The sequence below is a fragment of the Ctenopharyngodon idella genome, chromosome 3 (genome assembly GCF_019924925.1).
Source record: "Ctenopharyngodon idella isolate HZGC_01 chromosome 3, HZGC01, whole genome shotgun sequence".
Lineage (NCBI taxonomy): Eukaryota > Metazoa > Chordata > Actinopteri > Cypriniformes > Xenocyprididae > Ctenopharyngodon > Ctenopharyngodon idella.
In genome coordinates, this window is record NC_067222.1 from 53,342,851 (window position 1) to 53,363,615 (window position 20,765).

The 20,765-nt window shown below is 41.6% G+C and overlaps 1 protein-coding gene and 1 long non-coding RNA gene across 2 annotated transcripts; one reads left to right on the plus strand and one right to left on the minus strand.

The window, feature by feature from the left end:
- Positions 1 to 867: 867 nt before the first annotated feature.
- On the minus strand, positions 868 to 20,765 carry LOC127508973 (uncharacterized). Its single transcript, XR_007929052.1, has 5 exons — positions 20,629 to 20,765; positions 20,497 to 20,547; positions 18,897 to 19,048; positions 16,835 to 17,410; positions 868 to 2,170 (listed from the first exon to the last, which is right to left on the minus strand). It is a non-coding gene; the product is annotated as an uncharacterized LOC127508973 (long non-coding RNA).
- Positions 11,279 to 16,549, plus strand: LOC127508888 (uncharacterized). The gene has a single exon (XM_051887360.1). It carries the CDS (start codon positions 11,833 to 11,835, stop codon positions 12,697 to 12,699), a length of 867 nt encoding a protein of 288 aa, XP_051743320.1. The 5' UTR covers positions 11,279 to 11,832; the 3' UTR covers positions 12,700 to 16,549.

A 20,765-nucleotide genomic window follows, 5' to 3' on the forward strand; every position in this document is an offset into this window, starting at 1 on the left:
TAAAATACATGTCCCACCCAGTCTTGTTTGAATTTGAGCGCTTCATTATCTGTTACGTGACTTTCCTGCACAAAAGCAACATCCACCTGTTTATGTTTGAGATATGACAGGACCTTTTTTCTTTTAATTGCACTTCCACATCCGTTAATATTCCATGTTATAAACCTGATGTGACTACCTATGTACAATACAAATTAATCGCACGTTATCGTGCGTGTAATCAAATTCGTTGAGTGACTGCCCTCTATTGGGGAGTGGCGTGTTAAACCATGATCTACATTAATTCAAATTTAACAAACGACAATTGAACATTTCAAACACCAAAACTACCTTCTGCAAAATTCTATTGCTCAACAAAAAGTAACAAACTGTAAAACCCCCTACCCAAAACTTAACAACAGAAAAAATAGAAACAAGAAACAACAAAAAAAGAATGGTCATACCAAACAACGAGGACCGTCTTAGTTCAAACACCTCGAGATTGCGGTGCGTGAAGTGCCGAATCAGCTATCCAGCCTTGCCTTGGCTGTCAACCCTGTTCCGACCCAGATAGCACACGTACGTCGCGGAGACGTCTGTGAAAGATCGTAGCATCTGGTAAACATCGCATTCGATCGACCGTTTTTAGTGGTTAATGAGCTGTCGTCCTTACCTCTATACGACGTCTATACGATGAATCTTCAATATTTGAAATCCGTCTTCCATTTTCCGTTTTTAGTGGATAATGAGCCGTCGTCCTTACCTCTATACGATGAATCTTCAACATTTGAAATTACGTGCTGCCACGCAGCGCCGGATCGGCAGATCAGCAGCTCGCTTGATTAAGTTGTCTGCATGGACGTGACAAAGCGGGGTCTATTCTTTAGTCACGTCGCACCGTTCGCATCCAGTGTTGACACGGAAATATAAAACTAATTATATCAAATACATACATTGATGGTTCATTGATCTGCATACAATTTGACAAGCATCGAATTCATATTGTGTTGCATTTTTCCCCAACGAGTAGCCTACATAACGTGTAAAAACAACAACAAAAGTACAGTTATGCCTATTTTGGAGATTCTGCATTGATAGGTTTCACTGATACATTTAGTTTTACATATTTCACTTACACTTAAATAGCTTTTTTGCTTTCGGCTCAGAATAATCAGAAAAGCACTCATATAAGCACTGCATTCATGGATTTAATTTTTAAAATGCTTTAAATGATTTGCAAAGGGTGACTTCATCATAATCTGGTTACAAATCAGTATATATAAATTAAAATACTAATAAAATACAAGCTCATATGAACATTTTCTGGAACCCATCATGCACAACAGTCTGTAGTTTGTTCATCTAACCCTTTGTTTGCTTGATCCCTCATTAGACAAAAAATACATGCAAAAATTGCCAGCCAAGTTGAGGTAAAGCTCGTTTCAAACTAACTAATTCTACCTGCTTATTAGATGTGGTTCACATAATTTCGTTATGCAGAAAGCATAAATTAGACCCTTCTTAGCCTACCATGCTCTGTATAAGGGGTGATCCATGGCTTTGTGTCAGATGGTTCTTTGACTCATGCAATGAAATAGTGTAACACCTACCAATTTTCATATTCATATTTTGTTCCAAATAATGATGCTTACAAACTCCAATGAGCAAGCCAAAAGGTGACAATAGCAAAGAAGACCCTTGTTGATGTTTGAGGAGGAATGAGGAAGAAGCCTTTGGAGGAAACACGCTACACAAATGTTCATTTGATTCATAGTGCCTTACAGAATTAATGATACTAACTTCCCAGAGTTGATTATGTCCCAAAGTTGATTGAACATTAAAACAATCTTTCAATAAAAAAAAAAAAAAAGAAAAAAAAAAAAGAGAAAAAAAAAAAGACACTTTAATGTAGGAACTGCTGAAAGCATCAAGGTAAAATATTCTCACAAATAAGGGAAACTGTTTCACGGGGGGTGAACTTTATTCACAACATAACACACAACAGCCTCTACATAACACCAGTCTCAAATAAAGATTATAATGAGCTCTAATAGAACATTCCATAACATTTGCAATGGACAAGGTGCAGACACTGGTTATGGACTGCACTTAATGAATCTTGGGTGCCAGATGTGGGAATGAAGCTGGGCTAGCGATAGATCTGTGCATCTAGGTTGAACCATCTCCAAAGCTGTTTGGTGGAGAAAAGAAATGGAAAAGATGTTAGAGCATTTTATAAGAAATAATGTACAAGTTTACTGTGGGTTAAAATACTTATTTCTCACAAACAATATTGGGCAGTGAACACAATGTACAAAGCAGCAACATGCACACAGTCCTGTGAACAACCTCAGTACTAGATACCACACAACAGCTGTGCCAATGAATTCAGATTGATGAACATGATTCTCAATATTTATATTTTTTGCTCATTTACCAGCATTGCTGTGAAAGCTGAGTAACGAATAAAACTGAACAATGCTCTGACTACCATACAATCAATTTTTATATACATAAGAGCAGGAGATATTATATGATTGATAGATCTAAAACATGCTCTCATAATCAAAACAATCGCACACATGGAAGAAAACGGACAGTGATCACAATACTGTGGAGACACAGGTCGAAAAAAAAAAAAAGTCTCAGGTTACGTATGTAACCATGGTTCCCTGAGAGGGAACGAGACGCTGCGTCAAGCGCTTTGGGAAAGCCCTTTGCGTGAATGCGTCGTGAAGCACGTGAAATCTGTCAAATGGCGTGATGGAACGTCATAGGTGGGTGACGTCATGACCAGGAAACTATAAAGCACACCCAAACCAAACAGAGTTAGCTTCTGAAAGTCGAAGTAAGTCGATACAGGCATGCAGGGAGTATGGCAACGGGACACAGCGTCTCGTTCCCTCTCAGGGAACCATGGTTACATACGTAACCGGAGACGTTCCCTTTCCCTGATATTTACTCTCATCCAAAACCTCAAGCGCTTTGGGAACGAGATACCCACACCGCCATAAGACTGAGTGCCTGTCTGTGTGAAACTGTTCAGCGCACACTAAGACACCAGCACTCTTGACCCCGGGGTAGAGGCCACATCTAGGTTATAAAACCTAACAAAAGTGTGCAGCGAGGACCACCCCGCCGCATCACAAACTTCTTGGAGGGAAACTCCAGACAACAGGGCCAATGAGGCCGCCATACTCCGCGTAGAGTGAGCACGGACCTTAAGTGGAGAAGGAAGACCGGCAGACTCATACGCAAGTGAGATAGCCTCAACTACCCACTTGCTCAAGGTTTGCTTAGATGCGGGGTGCCCCTTACGTGGGGCCCCGAAACAGACGAACAACTGATCCGTCTTACGCCACAGGGCAGCTCTGTGGACGTAAGCATCCAAAGCCCGAACAGGGCACAGCAAATGAAGTTTTTCCTGGTCTGGATCCAGAAATGGAGGAGGGCAAAAGGCCTGCAACATAATAGGGCCTGCCACATTAGTGGGGACCTTAGGGACATAACCTTCCCGAGGAAAGAGGAAGGCTTTGACCATGCCTGGCGCGAAGTCCAAGCAAGAGGGAGAGACCGAAAGGGCTTGTAGGTCACCAATTCTCTTTAACAAAGAGATAGCGAGGAGGAAAAGAGTCTTTAGTGAGGAATTTAACATGAACCTCTTCGATAGGCTCGAAAGGAGCAGTAGACAGGCCCTCCAACACTATGGCCAAGTCCCAAGTGGGAACTCTCTGACGTGCCGCAGGCCTCAGCCTCAGAGTACCACGGAGGAAGCGAGTAACCACCATGGGTGTCTGCCAAGAGAAGCACCCTCTAAAGGAACATGGTAAGCCGCAACGGCCGCCACGTAGACCTTTAGCGTCGAAGGAGATAAACCAGAAGAAAACTTTTCTTGAAAAAACTCCAGAACTGTACCGACTGGGCAGTTAACAGGATCAAAGTTACGTTCTCTACACCAAGAAGAGAAAACATTCCATTTCAAGGAATACAGCCTCCTCGTGGAGGGAGCCCTGGAATGGAGCATAGTCTCCACTACCTCAGTACGGAGACCGGAATCTATGAGCTGTGCCCCCTCAGAGGCCATGCCCACAACTTCCACAACTCCGGGCGGGGGTGAAGGATTGAGCCCCCCGCCTGCGAGAGTAGGTCCCTCCTGATCGGAATCTCCAGGGGAGAGCCATCGAGGAGGGACATAAGGTCCGAGAACCATACTCGGCCCGGCCAAAACGGGGCTACTAGGAGCAACTGGACCCCATCCTGGCGCACTCTCTCCAAAACTCCCGGAAGCAGAGCAATCGGGGGAAAGGCGTAGCGTCCAACCCCAGGGGGGCTGGATGTGAGAGGGAGAAATATAGAGGACATTGGGTCGTTTCCAGAGACGCAAACAAGTCCACATCCGCTTTCCCGAAGCGCTCCCAAAGGAGCTCCACCACCTCGGGGTGGAGTCTCCACTCCCCGGGCCTCGGCCCCTGCCTCAACAGGATGTCTGCTTCCTGATTCAGACGCCCTGGGATGTAAACTGCCCTGACTGACAGCAACTTCCCTTGGGCCCACAGAAGGATCTGGTGTGCCAACTTGCATAAGGGGCGCGACCGCAGACCCCCCTGATGGTTTATATAAGAGACCACCGCTGTGTTGTCCGTGCGGACCAACACATGATGGCCCCTGAGATCTGGGAGGAAGTGTTTGAGTGCCAGGAACACAGCCATCATCTCCAACTGGTTTATGTGCCAGGAAAGATAATGACCCCTCCACAGACCCTGAGCCGAGCGACCACTCATGATCGCCCCCTAACCGGTGAGGGACGCATCCGTTGTTAGCGTTAAGCGACGACAAGCCACCACTGCAAAGGTCTCATGTACAGCAGGCCAAAAGGTATCACGTTGGACGCAGCTGCCATCAGACCTAACAGTCTCTGAAACTGTTTCACAGTGAGTGACTGACCTAGCTTCAGCTTGTTTACGGCTGTGAGAATGGCCTCTATGCGAGCTGGCGACAGATGGGCTTGCATTGACACTGAATCCCAAACTACGCCTAGAAAAGAGGTTCTCTGAGCTGGAAAAAGCACACTCTTCTTTGCGTTTAGCCGTAACCCCAGACGCTTCATATGGGCGAGAACAGCATCTCGATGCTGAACCACCAACTCTTCTGACTGTGCTAGAATCAATCAGTCATCTATGTAATTCACCACGCATTTTGTGAAGGTGCGGGGAGATAAAGCTAGGCCAAAGGGAAGAACCCGATATTGGTACGCTTCGCCCCCGAAGCAAACCTCAGGAACTTCCTGTGTTGAGGAAGGATGGATATATGAAAGTATGCGTCTTTCAGATCTATCGTGACAAACCAATCCTCGAACTTGATTTGTAACACAATCTGTTTCAGAGTTAGCATTCTGAACTTGAGCTTCTTGACAGGGCGATTTAATAGGCACAGATCTAGAATGGGACGCATCCCTCCATCCTTCTTTGGAACTATGAAGTACCGGCTGTAAAACCCCGACTCCCTGCTGGGAGAAGGAACCCTTTCTATGGCTTCTTTTCGCAAGAGAGTCTGTACTTCCTGTTCCATAACCAGAGCCTGCTCGGGGCTCACCTCGGTGAACAATACCCCGTTGAACCTGGGCGGTCGCAACCCGAACTGAATTCTGTACCCAAATTCTACTGTGCGCAGGACCCATTGAGATACGTTTGACAGAAGTTTCCACGCTGCCAATGAATCTACTAAGGGAATCAGTCTCTTGAGACTGACCTCTGGTGTTAGATGGGTGACCAGCCCATTGCCCTGAAGCGGCGACCCGGCAGGGAGCAACCAAACTGGCCACTTTTGGTCCCTCCTTGGAGGGAGCGAACATCCCAGCGCCACTACGTTGCCGGGTGGACACTGAGATATGCGTTCGCTGGGAGCTGCTGCGCCCTGAAGCACGCGAGGTGACAGGGTTGGCAGAACAGGGGGCCGGTCACCGTGTACTGAGGTGGACCCGCCTCGGAGGGGACTGCCCTCAGAAGCCTGACACCACTGGCGTCAGGACTTTTTTCCCGAAGCCCTCCGCTGGATAATAACGGTCCTAAGATCCGCCTTTCCTTTGGACGGCTTCGGTTGTGAGCGCTGCCCCGACCCCCAGTCTTTCTGCGGGGGGGCGCGGGAAGCAACACTCACTTTTTGTTGTGCCCTGTGAGAGGAGCCCGTACTCGGCTGGGACTGATCCTTATGACTAGCAGTCCCAGAGACCGGAGATCGGCGGGGAAGAAACTTAGAGAAAGCCACCGCCTGTTTCTTAGCTTCCTGGAACCTCTCGACGACTGTGTTGATTGGGTCGCCGAAGAGGCCAGGCGGCGTGAGCGGAGCATCAAGAAGGAAAGATCTATCTCGGTCTTTCATGTCAGCAAGGTTGAGCCAAAGGTGTCTCTCCGTGGCCACCAGGGCTGCCATAGACCGCCCAATAGATCTGGCGGTCTCCTTGGTGGCACGGAGAGACAGATCTGTAGCTTTCCTCAGCTCAGAGAATGCCTCGCGACTGACTTCCCCACCCTCATCAAGGTCTTTAAGCAGGTCAGCTTGATAGGCTTGAAGGACGGCCATAGTGTGTAAACATGTCGCCGCCTGACCTGCTGCCGAGTACGCCTTACCCACTAAAGCAGAAGATGTACGTAGGGGCTTAGTGGGTAACTTCGGGGCTTTGAGGGAGGCTGCCGACTCGGGGGAGAGATAGCTCGCGAGCGTCTCTTCCACCCGAGGCATCTCCCCATAACCATGCCTTTTTAGTCCTAAGATGTTACTATAGTTGGACGTTTGAGTACTATAGACCCGGAAGGACGCGGGTCTGTTCCACGGCCTGGACACCTCGGTGTGGAGGTCGGGGAAAAAAAGGCAAGCCCCGGCGTGGAGGTTGTGCGCGAGAAGGGAGAAAGCGCTCGTCTAATAAACCAGCCTGACGGGCTTCCTGTTTCTCGGTCGGCCAGCTTATGTTCAATCTGGCCACCACTCTAGTAACAACCTCCACGAGCTCCTCATATGCTTGTGAGTGTGGTGGCGACTCTTCACACTGATCGATGCTGACAACGTTTAGTTCCTCAGAACTAGAGCACTGCAGCATTGGCGCTTCACCAGGGGCAGAAGAAACCGCAGAGCGTGCTTCTAGCTCCTGAAATGAAGCGCTGGATCCTGCAGGTAAAGGCAGAGAAAGGGCGGGGCCCGTTTCTAACCCCTCTGCAAGATCCATTTGCGAGCCCCACAACGCAAGCCTTCGCTGTGCCTCTGCAGCAGCGGGACGCGAGCCAAACCGCTTTCCTCGAAAAGCGCACGGCGGGAGCGGAGTGTCTTCATAGACATCTGCTCGCAATGCACACAGCCAGCTCCCTCGAGAGCTGACTGGGCATGCTCCACTCCCAAGCAAACAACACAAAGCTCGTGTGCATCTCCCGCCGGAATGTAGCGAGGACAAGGAGACGCACACGGCCTGAATTGCTGCACTTGTGTCGCCATAATAGTGTCATAGATATGTGTGCTTGAATAACGTGAGAGACAAACAACAATAAATAAGACAGACAGTTTCACAGAGAGGGCTTACTGAAGACACAGAAGCTAACTCTGTTTGGTTTGGGTGTGCTTTATAGTTTCCTGGTCATGACGTCACCCGCCTATGACGTTCCGTCACGCCATTGGACAGATTTCACATGTGCTTCACGACGCATTCACACAGAGGCGTTCCCAAAGCGCTTGATGCAGCGCGAGTTCCCTTGAAAGGGAACCCTCACTTTTTCACTAGTTTAGGGTTGGGCGGTATGACAAAATATAAAATATGACAATATATATCATGGCGACAATGAAAATGTCTACTCAAAGATTTTGCTATATTGTTTATATCAGTGTTTCCCAACCTTTCTTTATTCACTTTTGATAAGTAAATAAATTCCACAGCACATCACTACATAAAAATATAACAAAACTGCACAAAAATTAATTGCTTCAAATGGCATATAAAAGTAGATGATATATTAAAAGTAGTACTCGCATTCAATGTGAAACTTGAGCTTTCAGGTAGGAACACAATAAGGTCATAGCATGGAAGCCCGTTTCCGCCACAATTGAGTAAAAAAATATAATTCTGTAAGTCATAATAATGAGAAACTTTCTCATAATTATGACTTAGTATCTCATTATATTGAGAAAGTTTCTCGTAATTATGACTTAGTTTCTCATAATAATGAGAAACTTCTACGCATGCACAAAGCAGCGGAGCAGTGACACGCTAGCGACATCCACTGGTCAAATGTGATAACTCCGCAACCATGGCACGTTCTGCAAAAGTGTAATCTATAATATCATTAAATAAATAACATTATTGATAAATTATCAGTAGCCATATGAGACGGGATATAGTCATTTATTCATTTGTATTTTTGTGTATGAAAAAGCAGAAACACAGAGTGGTGATCCATGGATTTCAAACAGATAGAGGAATGATAAGACCTTAACAGACACCTACATATCCAAGTCTGTTAAAGAACGCTTCACCTGGAAAGCTGTCTTTTGCATACATTCTAATGAGTCATAAACATCTTAAAAGGTGTTTTCTGTAGGAATATCACTGGAATGAAGGTTTATGACTGGGCAAGTGCTTTAGGACCCGGTTTATATTAGAAAAGCTTTCCAGCGCCTTGTCTAGGCAAACCTGCACATCAAATAGCCTAGACTCATCCGCGAAATACGTGTTAACGTTAACACATAAACCCACACATTTTATGAAGACGTTGCACTTAAACTTAACGAATACATGTCATATTCCTTCGTTAATCTGATATTTTTGTAAGCCGTCGCGTTCATGCAACAGTTTTCACCGTTACCACGGAAACCACTTTGCGTTCCACCTTCTCATGCGCATGGAAAAGTATTGAAGATATACTAATAATTTATAATAACTGATGTTATTTAATGATACTATAGATAGACTGCACTTTGCAGATTACTTTAACGAAAACAACTGTTTTGCATAACGTGCCATGTTTGCTGTTCTCGCATTTACGAGACTTTGACCAGCGGATGTCGCTAGCGTGCCACGCCCTTCTGCTCCGCTGCTCTGCGTATGCATAGAAGTTTCTCATTATTATGAGAAACTAAGTCATTATTACGAGAAAGTTTCTCATTATTATGAGAAACTAAGTTATAATTATGAGAAAGTTTCTCATTATTACGAGGAAGTTTCTCATTATTATGAGAAACTAAGTCATTATTACGATAAAGTTTCTCGTTATTATGAGAAACTAAGTCATTATTACGAGAAAGTTTCACATTATTATGAGAAACTAAGTCATTATTACGAGAAAGTTTCTCATTATTATGAGAAACTAAGTCATTATTACGATAAAGTTTCTCGTTATTGTGAGAAACTAAGTCATTATTACGAGAAAGTTTCACATTATTATGAGAAACTAAGTCATAATTACGAGAAAGTTTCTCATTATTATGAGAAACTAAGTCATTATTACGAGAAAGTTTCTCATTATTATGAGATACTAAGTCATTATTACGAGAAACTTTCTCAATATAATGAGATACTAAGTCATAATTTTGAGAAAGTTTCTCATTATTATGACTTACAGAATGATGTTTTTTTTACTCAATTGTGGCGGAAACGGGCTTCCATATCATAGTATGATGTTGTTGGTGATAAAAACAAATTTACATATTGTCGCTGTCGGGCAGAAACCTTATATTTAATTAAACGCTGTTGTCGAAGTTGGTATTGTGGCTTTATATAGCTATGGTCAAACACTTGAACGTGTCATAATATTATCATTTTATGAAAGTCAAGCTCAAATGGAGTTACAAAGTTTTTGACCAGCGAATGAAAGTATTGTCTGTCACGGGAACAGCCGCATCTGAGACAGTAAGTGCATCCCATTATGTTTTCATCAACATACAGGATGTAAAGTTTATTGTAGCTTATGGATGCTCCGTTTCATTGTTGTTGAAATCTCATGATCAAAACCTCATGATATGATCAAGTGCTACACAAAGGATATTTAAAACCGTATGCTTCAACTAGATGGCAAAGACAAAGATAATTCTCGGCTCTTCAAATACAAAAAACACTAGCTTTAATGGACAGTTTTTCTTGAGTAGAGAAAATCCTGTACTTATGCAAACCTCAGTTCTTTATTTTACCCTTGCACTGCAAACAAGCAGAGATCTCAGACTCCAAACTTTAAGGGATGACCAATAGTATAAATTTTATTAGCTCATAACTGATACAATGACGAAATATAGAGATACATGTTTCGGCCCAACAGCGTGATGATATTATTTATATATTCTCATTTATTTTTACTTTTTTTTTTTTTTTTGGAATTTGATAATTTTCCACAGAACACTAGTGTGCCGTAGCACAGTGATTGGGAAACATTGGTTTTTATAGTGGTATGTAAATATATAATTCAGGTCCTGTACTTAAAGGAATAGTTCAAAATTCTGTCTCAATAGAGAGCTGTCATCTGCTCATGTGAATAGAAGTGGCCGTCCTGAGGAGAGCTCAAACGTGGGCTATCTTTCATAATTTCCATAGGTTTGTCCACCTTTTTCCTACGCCCCACAGCGCTTTGGAAGAACTATTGGTGTAACTTCCGTTAAACTGTAAACATTTTTTTTTCCCCCTGTGTAGTGATGCATGGTTTTACCAAGCGGCAACCTCCCCCAGTTTCTTGTGAAGCCAATACGGAAGTGACTTAAACTGCAATTCATCGACTGGCCGCTAGGGACAGGCTCCAAAAGAGAGCAGAAATTCATTGAGTCCCAAATTGTGGTTTTGGTCTATACTGCTAATTTTGCCCTTCATGACAACTCTGAGGGGGGTGAATTTTTTTATAACTCATCCGTTTAAATTATATGAAGCCTTAAAGTTCTGCATAATTAAGGGCGTAACAGTGCACACTCCGATGTCACTAGCCAAATCTCCAGTTTCACCGTCTACACGACAATGTCATAACCGGAGTTTCTAAAAATCTTCACCCTGGCTGGAGTTTCCAAAAAAAGTTTCAGTTACCGGATACTGCGTTTGCATGTGGACGAACGGCCAAACCGCATAGAAAAAGCTGCGGCTTTGAAAATACCCGTGTTCGTGTGGACAGGGCCTATGGCAGTTGAGACATTTTTGACACACCCACCAAACAAGAGAAAACGTATCTCAAACCTTGTTGCACATCGTTTCCAGGAAACATGTCGTTCAACTTGGAAACCGTAGCAAAACTTTACGCAGTGGTTTGAGCTTGAACGTGCCCCTGATCTCTGTTTGCGCGCTCTTTCGCAAAGCGCTGATGCAGAAGAACATAGTTCACCCAAAAATGAAAATTGTGTCATCATTTACTTACCCTTAAGTTGTTCCAAACCTCTATGAATTTCTTTCTTTTACTTAACACAAAAGAAGTTATTTTGAAGAATGTCGGTAACCAAGCAGTTGATAGGCCCCATGACTCCCATAGTATTTTGTTGTTGTTGCTGTTGTAAGTAAATGACAGAATTTTCATTTTTGGGTGAACTATCCCTTTAAAACCAAAAACACATACCCTGTCTGCCTCGCTGCTCAGATTGGTTTGCGTCTGTAACTCCGTATAGCTTTGTTTTGAATCTCTTACTTTTATTCATTGTTGCTTATTTTTTTATTACCTTATATGTAATATTGCCTACCACACTAATCTGACGTCGCTAGCTTGTAATATTTGAATCTAAATCGCTGTTACAACGCATTTGCATTTGCAGCGCTAGCTTGTTAACCTGCTAACAGTCGCTCGCGTGCTCCTTTTTCAACGCGTTCTTTAAACAGCTGTGGTAAGTCGGATCAGTCTACAAACACGGTGAGTCATGTCATCCTCTCCCAGCATTGCTACCTGTTCCATTTGCCACATGTTTACCATAGCTCTCTCTGTCAGCGACGAGGGATTTACATGTCATAAATGTAGGGAAATAGTCAGGCTGACAGAGAGAATCTCAGAATTAGAGACACGCATCCAAACTTTAATCGAGGATAGTAAGAATGCAAGGGCTTCAGATACTGTTTTGGATGCGACTAGCTTAGTGAACTCTGTACATTGTTCGGTTCCGGCTGTAGAGCCCGCGCAGCAGGGCACTTGGGTAACGGTGAGGCGGCCTAGCCGCGGAAAACACCACTCTTCCGTTCCAATAAGAACATCAAACAGGTTCTCCCCACTCAGTGATACACCCACTGAGAATCCTGTTGAAAGTGCCCTAGTTATTGGCGATTCTATTACACGGAACGTGAAAATAGAGACACCAGCCACCATAGTCACATGTTTGCCGGGAGCCAGAGCACCTGACATCAAAGCAAATTTAAAAGTGCTGGCTAATGCTAATCGTAAATACTCTAAGATTATTATTCACGTCGGCACTAATGATGTTCGACTTCGCCAGTCGGAGATCACTAAAATTAACATTAAAGAGGTGTGTGAACTTGCAAGTACAATGTCAGGAGAAGTAATTTGCTCTGGCCCCCTTCCTGTTCGTCGGAGTGATGAGATAGTTAGCAGATTATCATCACTCAATGGCTGGCTGTCTAAGTGGTGTCCGCAAAATAATATAGGTTTCATAGATAATTGGAAAAGTTTTTGGGGCAGACCTGACCTGTTAAAAAGAGATGGTATTCATCCCTCCCGGGATGGTGCTGCTCTTCTCTCTAGTAATATGGCACATAGTCTTAGAACTGAAACATGACAAACTGGGGCCCAGGTCAGAAAGCAGACAGACTGGCTAAACCGACCGTCTGCTAGCTGCCTCACGTTACAGAAGTCAGAAAATTCAGATAACTCTCAACACATAGAAACTCTTACACCTAGATATTTTCAAATAGAGACTGTGTCTGTACCCCGAATTAGTAAAAACAAAAAACTTCCAAACCCATTTAATGGTAAAAATTTAATTGATGTTCAACAAATAAAAAATAGAGATAATAATGCTAAACAAATGATAAAACTCGGGTTGTTAAATATTAGATCCCTTTCTTCAAAATCACTTATTGTTAATGATATTATCAAAGATAATAATCTAGATGTGCTGTGTTTGACAGAAACTTGGCTAAAACCGGACGATTACATTACTTTAAATGAGTCTAGTCCTCAAGGTTATGATTATCGACACAATGCCCGTCAGAAAGGCAAAGGGGGAGGTGTTGCTGTAATCTATAGTAATATTTACAGTATTAGTCAGAAGTCTTTCAAATATAATTCCTTCGAAACTATGGTACTTTACGTAACATTATGTAAGTTGACATTTGTGCTGGCTACTGTATACAGGCCACCAGGACACAATACAGACTTTATCAAAGAATTTGCTGACTTTCTATCAGAGTTAGTACTAGCTGCAGATAAAGTCCTTGTTGTTGGTGATTTTAATATTCATGTAGATAATAAAAAAGACGCATTAGGATTGGCATTTGCAGATATTCTAAACTCTATTGGTGTTAGACAACATGTGTCAGGACCCACTCATTGTCGTAATCATACTTTAGATCTAATATTGTCACATGGAATCGATATTGATGCTGTTGAAATTCTGCAGCAGAGTGACGACATCTCAGATCATTATCTAGTCTCGTGTATACTACATTTAGTCAAGGCGGCTAAACTGCCTCCATGCCATAAATATGGTAGAACCATGACTTCTACCACTAAAGATTGCTTTATAAATAATCTTCCTGATCATTTTCATCGCCTTAGCATACCAGACAGCTTAGAAGACCTCGATGTTGCAACAGAAACTATTGCCTCTGTCTTTTCCAGCACATTAGACTCAGTTGCTCCTTTGCGTTTAAAAAAGATTAAGGAAATTAATCCAATGCCATGGTACAATGACCACACTCGGGCCCTAAAGTTAGCAGCCAGAAAAATGGAGCGCAGCTGGAAGAAATCAAAACTAGAAGTATTTCGTATTTCGTGGAGAGAGAGAATGATTGAGTACAGAAAGGCCTTAAAATCTGCTAGATCTGCCTATTTTTCTAAACTCTTAGAAGAAAATAAACACAACCTAGGTATTTATTTGATACAGTGGCTAAATTAACAAGAAATAAAGCTTCAACTTCTGATGTTTCCAAAGAGCACAGCAGTAATGACTTTATGAACTTCTTTACTTGCAAGATTGATAATATTAGAGAAAAAATAATAACCATGCAACCGTCTACTACAGTATCGTGTCAGATAGTGCATTGTAGTGTCCCTGAGGAAAAATTCAATTCATTTACTGCTTTAGGAGAGGAAGAATTGTCTAAACTTGTTAAATCATCAAAATCAACAACATGTATGTTAGACCCTATACCGACTAAGCTATTGAAAGAAATGCTTCCAGAGGTCATAGACCCTCTTCTCAATATCGTCAATTCATCTTTATCATTAGGATACGTACCAAAAACTTTTAAGCTGGCTATTATTAAACCTCTTATTAAAAAACCACAACTTGATCCTAGAGAATTAGTCAATTACAGGCCGATCTCAAATCTCACTTTTCTGTCAAAAATACTAGAAAAGGCAGTATCATCACAGCTATGTTCCTTTTTAGAAAGAAATGGTATCTGTGAGGATTTCCAGTCAGGATTTAGACCGTACCATAGTACTGAGACTGCTCTCATTAGAGTTACTAATGATTTGCTCTTATCATCAGATCGTGGTTGTATCTCTCTATTAGTGTTACTGGATCTTAGTGCAGCATTTGACACTATTGATCACAATATTCTTTTAAATAGACTCGAAAATTATGTTGGCATTAGTGGAATTGCATTGTCATGGTTCAAATCATACTTATCTGACCGTTATCAGTTTGTAGTAGTAAACGAAGACATGTCATATCGATCACAAGTTCAATATGGAGTACCACAAGGCTCAGTACTAGGACCGTTACTGTTCACTCTGTACGTGCTACCCTTGGGAGATATCATTAGGAAGCATGGCGTTAGTTTTCACTGTTACGCTGATGATACTCAGCTCTATATTTCTTCGCGCCCTGACGAAACTTACCAATTCACAAAATTAACGGAATGCATAGCTGACATAAAAAATTGGATGACCAGTAATTTCCTACTACTAAATTCAGAAAAAACAGAGATTCTAATTTTTGGACCAAAAACTGCTTCACGTAATAACCTAGAATATTGTCTAACACTTGATGGCTGCTCTGTTAAGTCTTCGTCGTCAGTTAGGAACCTGGGTGTGCTTTTTGATACCAATCTTTCATTTGAAGGCCATGTTACTAGCATCTGTAAAACCGCATTCTTCCATCTTAAAAATATATCTAAACTACGACATATGCTCTCAATGAAAAATGCAGAACAGTTAGTTCATGCGTTCATGACCTCAAGGCTAGATTACTGTAACGCTCTACTGGGTGGTTGTTCTGCTCGCCTGATAAATAAACTACAGCTCGTACAAAATGCAGCAGCTAGAGTTCTTACTAGAACCAGGAAGTATGACCATATTAGCCCAGTTCTGTCAACACTGCATTGGCTTCCTGTTAAACATCGTATAGATTTTAAAATCTTGCTAATTACTTACAAAGCACTAAATGGTTTAGCTCCCCAGTACCTGAGCGAGCTCCTAATTCATTATAGTCCTTCACGTCTATTGCGATCTCAGAATTCAGGCCAGCTGATAATACCTAGAATATCAAAATCAACTGCAGGTGGTAGATCCTTCTCCTATTTGGCACCTAAACTCTGGAACAATCTTCCTAGCATTGTTCGGGAAGCAGACACACTCTGTCAGTTTAAATCTAGACTAAAAACGCATCTCTTTAACCTGGCATACACATAACACATTACCAATTTATATTTCCAAATCCGTTAAAGGATTATTAGGCTGCATAAATTAGGTCAGCCGGAACCGGGAACACTTCCTATAACACCTGATGTACTCGTTACATCAGAAGAAGAATGGCATCTACGCTAATATTAGTCTTTCTGTTTATCCCGAGGTTCACCGTAGTCAACCGGATCCGGGCCGTATCCAGGTGAGACCAAGGACCTGCACCTTGACACGACCACAACGCAGCCCTGAAGTATCAGCAGAGATTGAGTCAACTAGATCATCCCCTGTGAAGGCCTCATCGACACGACAGCCACGACACAGTTCCTCAACAACCGTCCATACCGGCGTGATGAATACGATCCTCAATTGGATGGAACTGAAATAAATACTTTTAATGTTGCGATCCTATTGGACTTATGATAGCAACCTGAATTGTAACAAAGCACTGTTGGCCAGAGGAGAACTGGCACCCCGACTTAGCCTGGTTTCTCCCAAGGTTTTTTTCTCCATTTTAACACCAATTTGCCACTTGTCTGCCACCTGATGTCACCTGATGGAGTTTGGGTTCCTTGCCGCTGTCGCCTCTGGCTTGCTTAGTTGGGGACACTTGACTTGACATTTGATATTCAACAGTGCTTTTGATCTGCCTGCATTGACACTATTCTTTAAGAGATGCTGTGCAGCCAAACAATGTACCAGTTATCAATGTAAAGCTGCTTTGACACAATCTACATTGTAAAAAGCGCTATATAAATAAAGGTGACTTGACTTGACTTGACTTGTTTTTATTCATTTTTGTTTAATATTTTTGTGGCTTACTGAGTGATGTTTTAGCTTGATTTTAAATGATCTTCCTTGAGTAACTAAGATTTTGTCATAAAAATGCTATTCTAAAATGTCTACAATTAATCAGCCTCTCCTCGTCCATAAAGGGCCATCAGCACGGAAGAGCCTAGGTCGCTCCCAGAAAAGATTCCAATTATTTATTTACAAAGAGCAGCTTCTGTTCATTACACCAAGACATTAACCATTCATTTAAAGCAAATAATCTACTGAACCTTTCATGTCCACGTCAGTATGTCGGAAGCTTTCCGGACACGATGATCCTCATTGCAGACGATGTGCTGCATACTGTCGCGATCAGGCTCTTGAAGTCCTTCTTCAGAACCTGTCTGCCGCAGCCTGATGTCGTTCACCCCCGAGCACTACAGCTCCGATGCTCGTCACCATTCAGGATCGCGGATACCTGCGCAGCAACATCAAGAACACGAGCACCAGGAAAAGCAGTGACTGCGCACCTTACCTTTAGCTGAGATAGCATGGATGTGGCGGACAATTGAATCACAGATGATCACACCACATTCAGTTTGAACACTGGGAATGATAACTTGCTTTTCAAATATACACAAAAAATAAAATGTTGCTTTTTATCCAATGAATCTGAGAAATAATTAAATTATTAAAATAATCCCTGGTTGCAGCCCTAATAGAATAAAACATTCATGTATACCAATAGTCTGCTAAACAATTCATTACCTTGTCTACATGTGGGAAGAAGTTTGGTGGTGGAAGGTGGACACCCAAGATTTGGCCTGCACTTTCCACAGCTGGTACACCCCAGTGGTTGTGGTGAGCTAGCAGCAGAATGAAGGAGATCAGCTCAAAATCTGCTTTACAATATTATTGGTCATATTTGAGTTAATCCATCTCAAGTGGTCCAATGGTCCCCATTTGAATTTGCTTAGACCCTCTGGTGGTCACTGGCCCCTGATTGAGACTGACACACATAAGCTTTTTTAGGTTTGGGCGGTAGGATAATATATTGTGGTTACAATATAAAGTCTCTACCAACGAAGATTTTGCTATATCATTTATAGTGGTATGTAAATATATCCATGCCGCGCAAAGCTACTTAAAGTTATTGACATGTTAGAGCGATAAAAAAAAAACATGCATAAATGAGAATAAAGCGCAGGACATGTCTGATGTAAAGGGGAGAAAAAAAAAAAAATTGTAAGCCTAACAGTACTTTTGCTATCTGACACATTTGAAATGCTGCTGTCTGGTGTAGACATGGTGTAAGGAAAAACAAGGTGCAAAATATTTATATATGTACAAGGGGTGTAATGGTTGAAATTACTCATGTTTTGGTCTGTATCATGGTTGAGTCACCGTAGTCACCACTTTGGTACTCTTCGGTATGTGCTATGTTAAGAAAAAAGGGAAAAAAAAAAAAAAAAAAAAAAGACTACTGTCAAATAAAAATAAAGAAAAGTACAAATAATCAAACTACAAGCAGTAGCACAAATAAATACAAAGCAAAAATATAAATTAAATAAAGCAGTGCTTTTCAGATTTTAAGGTCTTAACAGTAGTTTTCAGGTACAGAAATTGAATAATCAAACACTCGTATCGAACAAAGTTTACAAAGAGTGACTGTTTTGTCCATGTTTTTTCACCATTGCTGTTGTAACGTTATAAAGCCAGAATGTTCCCAGACAGGATATTTTTATGATTTCTATCAGTGGCTTGTCTCCTTCCACTGCCATGCTGAACCGCAACACACTAATGAACTGTGAGGAACAAAAGTTAGCAGAACTCAAAACATTGTTTTTTTTACCAAACCATATTACAGATAACATTCAGAATGATTTGAGATTAACCGCAGTGCGAATGTGTGCCGAACCGTGAGTGGAGAACGGTACGGTTTATTTTTGTTAAACGAGAACCGTTACACCCCTAATATGTACATGTACCTTGTAATGTGCTCTAAAGATCAGTTTGTGTTTCATGGAGCTCGGACCATACCGAGCTGAGATACTGAGGCTTCTAGAAATGTCTGTATAGCCACAATTTGTTGTGAGCCATGAGACAAGCACAGCCACCGTGGTTAAAATAAAATAAAAATCTAATGGTTTTGCAATACCAATACAAAGGTCATCACTCAAAAGAAAAAAAAAAAAAAAAAAAAAAGAGAAAATTAAAAATGGCCAAGCAACCAACTTTACAATTTTTGGACCGCCTGACTGGTTTACTCTTGTACGGTGAAAATCTGTGGATAAAATACAGTCATCGTTTTTGCAGTTTAAAAAAAAAAAAAAAAAAAACATTATATTGTACCTGAAAATGTAGTTTGTGGGAGAAGAGACAACTGGACCTGTAGCAAAATGATGGAACTCAGATGGCCAATCATGGTGGCCTCCGTACAAAGACCGGTTGCCGAAGAGTGTCAGGATGATGGAGGCACCACAGCCAAACATCAGGCCAGATTTCTGAATCAGGTAAGCAGAATAAACATTAAAACAGATGGTAAAGTCTCAAGTACATGACCTCCAATGGCTTTCATAAATGAAATTTAGGAACTTAATTTCTATCAGCATATTTTAACATTACCCAAAAAAAAAAACCAAAAAAAAACAACAACCTTGTGCTACATTTGACAAACTTAGAATCAGAAATGCCTGGAAAATTAATAATAAGATAATATTTTACCTGATGTCAGAAAGTTGAACCTCCTTAAAAGAATCTACTTTAAGCCAGTCATTAAATATGAAAATCTCATGAAAAATTACTAAATTACATAACATACAAAATAAAAAACAGACGAGCAAGAAAATGCATGGGGTGAACACCCACCTAACATTCAAAGTATAATAAAAAAAATAAAATAAAAAACACAAAAATTACACATACAAAAAAAGCATACGAGTATGGTTCTCCAGTGGATGTGTGGAGAAGAAACATTTATTAAGCTTTATAAATACAGTAACATTACTAAACGCTCATTACGTGCCATTGGGGTTGTTCCTGCATCCAGCTCAGTGACACGTCGCGAGGCCATTCATAAATCACGTGACCACAAACCATTTGTATCAGATTACCGTTATTCATTCATATCAGATGACCGTTGTGATTTACTACAGTACACTCGACCTATTGACCCCTCAACATTTCTTTCGCAATTTACCTCAGTAATCTGTAAATACTAACATTTGTATATATAGCGTTCCTGTTTATTATTAATCACGTGTTCGTTTTTTACATATTTAAAGTTTTATTTGGTTAAGTCGGCTTTAAGTTGTATATTTTGTCAGCAAGTTGTTGGTAAGTATTAATTAGCCTTTTGACATCATAGCATATGTTGAAATTAATAACAATATAATAGATACAACTAAATACCATAATAATTACAAATACAATAATAACCGCCTCACCGAAAAACCGTTAGCGGTTCCGAATCTCCCCGAGAAAACAGCGGTGACTGACTGACAGCGTCCTGTTTACATGAGCGCCATTTAACCGACATGGTCCAACCACAGATCAGGGCGGGAAAATTTGAAGCGTTGCACTATTTCGATAACTATGATTGGTTTAGCCCACCAGCGCTGAGAAAAGTAACATAAGCTTTAGCAGCGGCCTGGATGACATAGGCTTGCACTGATTAAGTTTAATAAACACTAAACTAACGAAAAAAACAATATGAACATGCGATAATCATTATGTAGACAAGTTCAGAGGTGTGCAAACTCGGTCCTGCAGAGTTTAGCTTCAACTGGTCTCCACACCTGCCTGGAAGTTTCTATTATGCCTAGAAATATATTGATTAGCGGTTTCAGATTTAATTTGGGTTGGAACTAAACTTTCCAGAACAGTGGGCCTTCAGGAGCAGGATTGGTCACCCTTGCACTAACGTTAGGTCATGCATAGTTAAAATGGTTACCTTAATGCTGAAACTCCGGCTTCAGCGGATGTGCTGGCCCCGTTCCCCCGACTATAACAATGAAAACATTGTTATAAACATTGATAACATACTATACAATGCCATGAAACAGAATTTACTTATTTTACCTACCTGTAATGAAACCTGCGGAGTGTGCTGCATGGCGTACATGCGTGTCGTCTCTAATCAAGAAGTGAAGGAGAGACTGGCACGTGCTTCCCAGAAATTAAACCACACCCCACTCCATGACTTTTAAAATAACGTTTTTT